Genomic DNA, 9,169 nt, shown 5'->3' on the forward strand with positions numbered 1-9,169 from the left:
TTGCAAAAATATCGTTACTGGTGAACGGTAAATACGACTACCGAGCATACCAAGATAAATCTGCTGTTGAAAACTCAGTAAAAAGATGGAAAAATTACTGAACTCAGTGAAAAAATACTGGGCTGGAACATCAGAATCTTAGTGTGTACATTCCTAAAATCCCCAATGGAATTCCCTGGATTACACTAGACCAATAGTGTCTGTCTGCAACCTGTAAACCCATGGCAAACCATAAAACTTTGCCGAAGACGTTGGTTTTCTAAGTATTCAGGATCCACACGTACAACATACATCAGGATTAAAATGTGCATGCTCACTAGCACCGCCTAGTGGTGGAATTTTGAATTGAACGGCCAACCGTTTATAAGTCTTTGACAAACCAAACAACTTTCCCGAAGACACCAGTTCTCCAAGTGATCAGGATTCTGAGATGATATAGAAATGTGCTGTTTTTGTTGTTCATTTAAAGCACCGAACAAATGCACACTGTAAGAAGTACAGTCCCAAGCACTGTGCAATACTCTCTGTGTCGTAGTAGCGCCAGTGAAATGCATTGTTTGAAAACTATCATTTATTCGTTTCGGTCTCTCGTCAAAACCGTTAGACAAGCACATGAAATCGTATGAAACACAGGCCTGTTCATGGGCATCCCTGCATGAAACGTCTTGAAAGCCTTCGAAAACCTCCCTGTACCTACCTTGACAGCCCTCTGAAACCTCCACAAACCGCTGTTAAACTCCTATGCTGAAAAGGGGGTACCGTCTACCCCCGTTGGTTTGAACGACACCTCATGCAAACCAACGGGGTTCATTTTTAATTTGAACGTCTAGCAACGATGTTAGCATCGAAAAACACACTACTGGCAACCCGATTTGGTGTTTTGTTTTGTTTCTGCGTTCTGTTTCACACCGTTCCATTAGCAGAATGACGTTTGAACCATTTTTAGTTTGAACTATGTGCAGATTAGAGGGGGTCAAACTAAAAAGTGTTCAGATTACATGCGGTCAAACCAACGAGGGTAGACGGTAAACGCATGAACGGAAACATCTCGAAGATTCTCAGAAATTTACTAGAAAGCTCCATGAAAATGCCTTAAAACTCAATTGTAACTCCATTGAAAGCCCAAAAAACACCCCCATAAATCCTTCTCAAATATTGAAACTTCCTGGAAACATCTTTAAACGCCTTGAAATCACTCTGAAACATTCATAAGATTGACTTGAAGGTCCCCTGAAACATTCTCAATCCCAAATCCCCCAGAAATCGCTTGAAATCCCCTTCAAATGCCTCGAAAGCCATCGGAAACTTCTTTGTAACTCTCGTGACAGCTCCCTGAAACCCTCTGGAACCTCCACATCCACAAACATCTACTGAACTCCCTGAAACTTTTTTGAAAGTCCCACGAAAATCCCCTGGAACCCCTCTGAATCAAGAATCACCGAGAAACAGACGTAGCACTTAGAACAAATTTAATTAAAAAAACATCGTCATGAAAACGTAATTGCCTAATGCTAAACGTACTGTGTTTGGCCGGGCCACCACTGGGTGGCGGTAGGAGAAAACGTCAAACAGGAGCAAAAACGATGCCAGCCCCGCGAGTGGCCAATCGATCAACTACTGAATATTTGAATCAACCGTTAAAAAGGTGATCGATGGGAAGCGATCAGAGTGTGACGTCTGTTTCTCTGTGCTAGAACTCTATGATTTATTGAGTTCATCATCAATTTGCCTATGTATTTGGTGTATTTGGTCTGAAAATCCCATACAAACTCCAATTCATATGCACCAGCTCAAATTTTAGGCTATTGAGCCACAGACAAACAGACATACCACTCAAATCGCAATCGTCGCACGATTTAACGGTCATTTTGAAAATGCTGTATGGTTCGGACTGTGTTCGCATGTGTCATGGTGGCGCTGCAAGTTTCTACAAAACGTCTCACTTTTAAAGAGAAATGAACGCGACACCGATCAATGTTTACATAAAATGATTCAATCATGAACCTTTATTCATCTTTTATGAATGGGTAACGCCACGGGGGAGTCGTCCCCTGCTAAATTATTACATCGAGCCAAGGGATAGTACACCTGCAAACGACAGAGACGAACCAGCCAAGGGCTGAAAGTCTCTTTAATAAAGATAATAATAATAATAATAACCTGCAAACGAATGCTTCGGATTGTGCATTATAGAGGGTGCTAGTGTGATGCCTAACGATATTTTTGAAACAAATTTCTTCTAAGTAATATGTCTGTTTGTATGTGATTGAGCTGCATCTTTCATAGATTGTTCTTCTCCAATCCTATTTTCAAGAGTCTTTATGGTGTGGGCTCGGAGTCAGTTTGGTTTTCTATTCCTCAGAATCGTTACCTGCTCTGTGGCTTAGTTGGTTAATGCGCCGGTCTAGCGAATACGGACTCTTGGGTTCGAACCCCACCAGAACGCGATTTTTTTTTTCACAGTTTCAACTCTTAATTTGCCAATAAATCAACATTCTGTGTCTTCTAATTTTCAAGTTTTTCCTAGCACGTTAAGTCGTACCAGTAAATTGGTACAAGCCTGTAAAGGACAACATAGACATTGTGCTCCACGAATTTCTTCGATGATTCTTCAGGAATTCATACGAATTGCTCTGCGGATTCTTCTAGAAATTTAATCGGCGATTCTTCTCAAAATGCAAAAAAGGTATTCCTCTAGGAATTCTTTCTAGGATTTCTCCAGCAGTAAATTCCTCTCGGAGCATCTCCAAAAATACCTGCAGGCATTCCTTTGTAGATTTCTGCAACCTTTTGAGGATGGCCACAAGAATTCCTCTTGAAGTTTCACTAGGATTTCGTTCTAGGACTCTTTCAGGAATTTCACCAAGGATTCCACCAGGAATTTCTGCTGTACTGTCGTTCTACGCCCAATATGAGAATCCCTGTATACATGGGAAAACAGCTGCACCATGATTTCTTCCAAGGATTCCTTCATCAGTTTTGCCAAGGATTCCCCAAAAAAATCTACTAGAAGTTTCTCTTGGAATTCCTCTAAAGGTTTTTTCCGCAAAATTTCATCAAGCACATATTTACATAACGATTCTTTAAAAAAATAAAGGGATCCTTCAATAATTCTCCCACGGCTCCTTTCCAAGAATTCATCCAAAGAGTTTATGTATAGAAATATTCCCGGAGAAATTCATCCAATAATGATAAAACAGACATTTTTTCAAGAATTTATACACAGGTTTTATCTTTCTGTCAAAGATTTCTCCAAAAAATTCTTCACTAACTGTCTTAAAAATTTCTTTCCAGAACTCACCAAGTTTTTTTTTTCAAGGATTCTTCAAGAAATTCTTTCGATAATTCCCACAATGAAATGACCAGGAATCCTCTAATAATTCCTCTACCAAATCACTAGAAATTCCTCCAAGGATTCTGCTTGAAATTCAATTCCTCTAAAATAATTACAATGAATCCTTGTTGTAATCCCTCAGGAAAATTCCCTATGGAAACCAGAAGGAAATCATGAAGGAACTCCTGAAGAAGTCTGTGAAGGAATCCCTAGACAAATCTCTGAAAGAAATCAAGGCGCAATCACTGAAAGATTTTTTTGGAGAAATCCCTGAGATATCGGAGTTTTCCCTGAAGTAGTTCCAGTAGATTTTCCTAAAGAAGGAGCGTCTGGAGGAATCCATGAATGAGTTACTGGAGAAAGCAGTTCTCCAGGGATTCCTCCGAGCATTTCTTCAGGAATAATTCCCACTATAAAAAGACCAAGATTTTTTCGAGCACTTCTACAGGAATCCTCTAGCAATTCCTCTACCAAATCACTACAAATTTCTCCAAGGACTCAGCCTGTAATTTAATTCTTCTAGAATACTTACCACAAATCCTTGTTGTAATCCCACAAGGAATTTCCCTGTGAAAACCAAAAGGAAACCATGAAAGAATTCCTGCAGAAGTCTGTGAAGGAATTACCAGAGGAATTACTAGGGAAATCCCTAGAGGAATCTTCCAAAGAAATTCAGGCGCAAACACTGAAAGAATTTCAGGAGAAACTCCAATAAAATTCCTGGAAAATCTTTTTTTTTTATCTAGGTTGTTTATTTATGGCTCAATCGCGTGTAACGCTTCACGGAGCCGGAATTCATTTTTTTTTTGTATATAATTACATATGTACAACTTATTGCTTTCTTGAGTATGTTAGTACTGGGAGGAGGCCAGGGTACTCGTGGCTGCTCGAGGTTAGCGAGGCACATCGTTTTGAGGAAAAGCGTGGTGAGGATAAGGTTTCAGGGTTCGTTGTAGCACATCCGGGAGGTATCTTGGTTTCGGAATCGCCTCTGGTGATGGCATGGGCTTGTCGCGGGTTATCGTCTGCCGGATGGCCAGGCTGGAGAAATCCCTGAAGGGATTTCTGGAAAAATGGAAAAATGCGGGGATTCTTCCAGGAAATTTTCTGGAGATTCCTCCAGGGATTCCTCCAGGAATTCTTCCGGGGATTGCTCTAGAAAACCTTCGGGGATTCCTCCAGGGATTCGGTCGGGGATTTCTCTAGGAATTTGTTCGGCAATTCTTCACCTCCAGAATTCCTTCGGGGATTCCTCCAGTAATTTCTTCGAGAATCCCTTCGGGGATGCTTACTCCCTGGAATTCCTTTGTATATTTCTTAAGGAATTTATCCGGGGATTGTACCAGAAATTTCTCCAGGCTTTCCTTGATGATTTCTTCCGGCGATTCCATAAATTTCTCCAGTAATTGTTGGCGGTTCCTCCTGGAATTTATTTGCGTATTCCTCAAGGAATTCTTTCGGGGATTCTACCAGGAAATATTCCATGATTTTTTCAGGCATACTTACGTGGATTTGTCTTGTATTTTTTTTTTCAAGAATTCCATCACAGATTCCCACAGGAAATCCTCATAGAAATCCCTCCGTGGATTCCTCCAGGGAATCCTCAATGAAATCCCTCCTGGGATTCCTCAAGAAATTCCTCCGGGAATTCTTCCAGGGATTCCTTCAAGAACCCCTACTAGACTTTCTCCAGGATTTGAAGGATTCGTCCTCAATTACACCAAGGATTCTTCCACAAAATACTCCAAGGATTCCTGTAGGAATTTCTCCGAGCATTCTTTTACAAATTCATTCAAAGATTGTTCCTTGAATTCTTCCAGGAATTCTCCCATCGATTCCTTCAAGACTTCCTCCAAAAATTTCTCATGGGTCTCTTCCTAGAATTCTTTCTGAATTCCTCCATGGTTTTGACCTAAAATTGCTCCAAGGATTCTTCCACAAATGTGTTGAAAGACTTCTCCTAAAATTCTTTCATGGATTCTTACACAAGTTCTTCAAGGATTCCTTCTGAAATTTCTTCAATGATTCTGCCACCAAGTCCTCAAAGGATTTCTCCTGAAATTCCTCCGGAAATTCTTTCAAGCATTCTTTCACAAATTCATTCAAAGGTTTCTCCCGGATTTCCTTTAAGACTTCCTCAAGGAATCTATCCTGGGGTTCCTAGATGTTTTCTTAATTCTTCCAATGATCACAACAGGATGTATATCAAAACAATTTGAATGAGTTATTAAGATACATTCTACATGATCGACACGAATGCCACTCTAGTGGTAAAGTGTCTTTAATAAACTAATAATAATAATAATTCTACATGGATTTTCTCGGATCAGTGAGTGAAAACGTAAAATACGCTATTTAAAAAAAAAGATTCTTTCCAAATTTGTATACGATCCAATTCCGGATAAATGTCCTTACCATAGGATTTGTTTCAAGAACAAACCTCTTAGAATCTCCGTCTAACATTGTACCAGAACCTCGAATGCACATATCTCTAGAAGAAAACTTCTAACGATAGTGAGACTTTAATTTCGTTCTTGTTCATTTATAATGAGTTTAAAATAAAAAAAAATATACCGAGCGCTGCTGGTTTATCTTTATATGAGATTTGTGCGCTTGAAATGGTTCAAGTAGGTAAAATGGTGAGTAGCTGCCCAGGTAACAATTTGATGCTGAATAATCGTTTTTCCAACCATTTTTAAGCAGCCTTTATTTGATCAAAAGCTGAGCACAAGATGTACAATCCTTTATTCAGCCCCTAAACATCTAATTTTGGTGATTTTAACCTGGAACCTTGGAACCTTAAGCTGGTTTGAGGTCCATTGAAAGGCTGTTTTAAGGCTTGATATGCACTTAGCCACCAATCAATTAAATTTATTAAATTTGGTTAAAATTAAAAAAAAAATGAAACTTATTTTCATCATTTGCGGCTTTCCATTTCCAGTAGAAATGCTTCGGAATGTATAAATTAATCAATAGGAAAACTGGGAATTGAACTCGGAACTCCTGATTTAGAGTCACTTACCTTCTACACCACACACAAATGTATACATATCCACGAAAACGCAAGCAATGCTTGTTGTATCTGAATAATCAAGAACTTAAGTTGAACTAAAGCTGTATTGAGGCTAGGCTGACAAAGCTATGTGGACTCTGTGAAAACACTGCTTGGGTCAGCTGTCAAAAATTATTTGATTAAGGGTTGAACAACAGATGATTAATTCTTCATATTGGTTTCGTTTCAAAGCTGATTAGAGATATGAATAATATTCTATTCAACTTGATATTCAGCTATCTATGTTTTGCTGATTAAAGAGATTAAACAAGCAATACTTCCAAGAATACTTCAGACCAATATTCCAGCCAATGTTTAGCTAATACTGTCAACTGTTCAGCTTTCAATGTTACTTGGGTGTGACGGCTATCTTCGGATTCTGATGAGCTTGTCCTTAAACGGGCTCTCGATTAGATAAAAAAAAGTTGATTCATGCGTATCCAGTTATCTAGCCTGGCGCCAGCTTGCTCCAACGAGGATATCATCCCACTTCTAATGAGACCCTGCAGACACGCTTTCCCATTGAGTAATCAAATGTCATGAAGGAGATAGCAGATTGTTGATAGACCATAGCAATTTAGACGCGCATTGATTGCGATCAACTGTGCGGAATGACGTAATGATACAGTTGTAGTTGATTTGTTGTCCCATGAGTGTTGATTGATGTACCTATCCCAAGTAGATACTTTTAGTCAAATATTTAAGAGGAGGAACTTAAATATAAGGTTTTATGATAGTTTTAAAAACCTCTACAAGACTAATTAGTCATCAAAATGTTATTTGGAATGGCTTACCCGTATATATTTATCATGAAAAAGACATCAATTTTGCTAAGGATGGTCTCTAGAGTCTATTCATATAAGAGTCCCGCAAAGACAATTTCTTTTGATTGTGTTTTTCTTCGCCAGATTTACAATACAATACAAAACAACCTGTAACACAAAATATTGACAACAGAAAAAACTTCTTACACACTTAAACGGCTACGCAGTCTTCAAAATGGAGAAACGATGTGTATTGTTTGCCCGAAGTTTCGACTCTGGGGTTTTGTGTCATCTTCAGGGGTAACTAATTGTCCGTTTTTGGTCTTTTCTTTCGTCAATTATTTACCCCTGAAGATGACACAAACCCTCAATGTCGAAACGTCGGGCAAACAATAAACCTTGTTTTTTTTCGTATAGGAGACTGCGTAGCCCTTTAAATCCTGCAGTAAACTGCCAAGTCGATCCGCCAAGAGACTTCTTACACATTGTTTAACAAATACGCAAATAAGCCAAATATGATAAATATAATGTTACCGTCGTGCGGGGCTTCTTTATACACTTTTTCATGGCTTTTCAACTTTATGACATTATAACTCCCAGACTAGTGAATGAATTTCCGCAATTTTTATACACAATAATTGTGAGTATGTATGTAGGATGTATGCAAAATTTGAGCTAAATCCATCAATAAACAAAAAAGTTGTTCATACACCAATCGAACACATCTCATATAGAACCGGATGGGGGCTACTTTGGACATTTTTATCTATAACAAAACTGCATTTCAAATTCCAGGGTTATTTGGAAAACTACATTGTACCAATACTGTAGTATACTGTATCATACAAAATTTCAATAAAAATATGCGTTTTAAGATGGTTCTGTGCTACCTTTGGTATTATGAGCAGCGTGATATTGCTATATAGATAGCCTGAAAAAAGGGACCATCAATCCTTTATTTGGGCGAAACGGTCATTTATAACGTATAACGATACAAATATTCGATTGTATATGCTACGTTGATACATTTTGAATGAATTGATCAACCCTTTGAAATTTATGAACTGTAGAAACAATGCCTACAGACCAAATGTTCTGATACGTTATGTATATTATATTGGTTTATTCGATGTTTTTTTCGCGTCCTAACAAGCAATAAACGGTCTTTTTGAAAAATAATTTCAACCAAATGAAGGGATAACTATTGCTTTATAATAGTTCCTAAGACATCAAACAGATTTGAACAATATTTTGAATTCAAAAAATCCATATTCAAAAGTGTCCAAAGTAGCCCCGCATTTCAAAAGTAGCCCCGCACGACGGTACGTCCTTCCTAAAGGCTAATTGGATGGGTGTCGAAAATCCTTCTCTTGTCGGAAATTAATTGAATTTCAAGTTCCGGATCGGAAACAAAGGCCTCCTCTTCCGGATGAGTGCACGCTTGGTGTCAGTATTCTGCTTCCGTTCTCACATAACAGGCTGAAGAGGGTCTGTACCTTTATCATCAATATTTAAATTTGTTGCTCCCTCGCCACGGGAAATGACGAAAGGATACTGGTATAGAAACGCAGTGAAATTGGATGGATTGGATCCGTCTCGATCCGGTCTGGCACCCATGACTGAGGAAGGGATCCGCAATCTTTCTACTTATATCGACGTATGCACAATTTCTCTTTTATCTTGATATTGAACAGGCAAGTAGGCAGAAAATGTAAACAGAGAAGGCCAGTTTTTGAGGGTTTCAGTAGGCTGCGCTTGACCTTTCTTCCCCTGTCTTGTCCATGATCGCAGCATGCGTTTCTCATGCAAATATTCACGCGATTTTAGGTAAATCAAATATGGTTTCATGGTTGCTTTGTTTTCTTCGTTTCCCCCCACAACAGATACAACGATGGCTCAGTCAAGCTGCGGAATCCCAACATCGAGCTCATGGACCAGGACATTCTGTACCATTTGGCGTTGGGCAGCGGCAGTCACGATCTGCAGGAAATGTTCGGCGATGTTAAGGTGAGTGTATGG

General features: G+C 39.0%; 1 protein-coding gene across 3 annotated transcripts in view; it reads left to right on the plus strand.

The window, feature by feature from the left end:
• The window catches only part of LOC109433624 (uridine phosphorylase 1), a 115,239-nt gene that overhangs the window by 65,191 nt on the left and 40,879 nt on the right, over positions 1 to 9,169 (plus strand). For all 3 annotated transcript variants that reach the window (XM_019710064.3, XM_062844155.1, XM_019710063.3), the window contains exon 3: positions 9,034 to 9,157. In XM_019710064.3, the coding sequence (XP_019565609.1) occupies positions 9,034 to 9,157 (124 nt within the window). The remainder of the gene's footprint in view (positions 1 to 9,033; positions 9,158 to 9,169) is intronic.

Source organism: Aedes albopictus, chromosome 1 (genome assembly GCF_035046485.1).
Source record: "Aedes albopictus strain Foshan chromosome 1, AalbF5, whole genome shotgun sequence".
NCBI classification, from domain to species: Eukaryota; Metazoa; Arthropoda; class Insecta; order Diptera; family Culicidae; genus Aedes; species Aedes albopictus.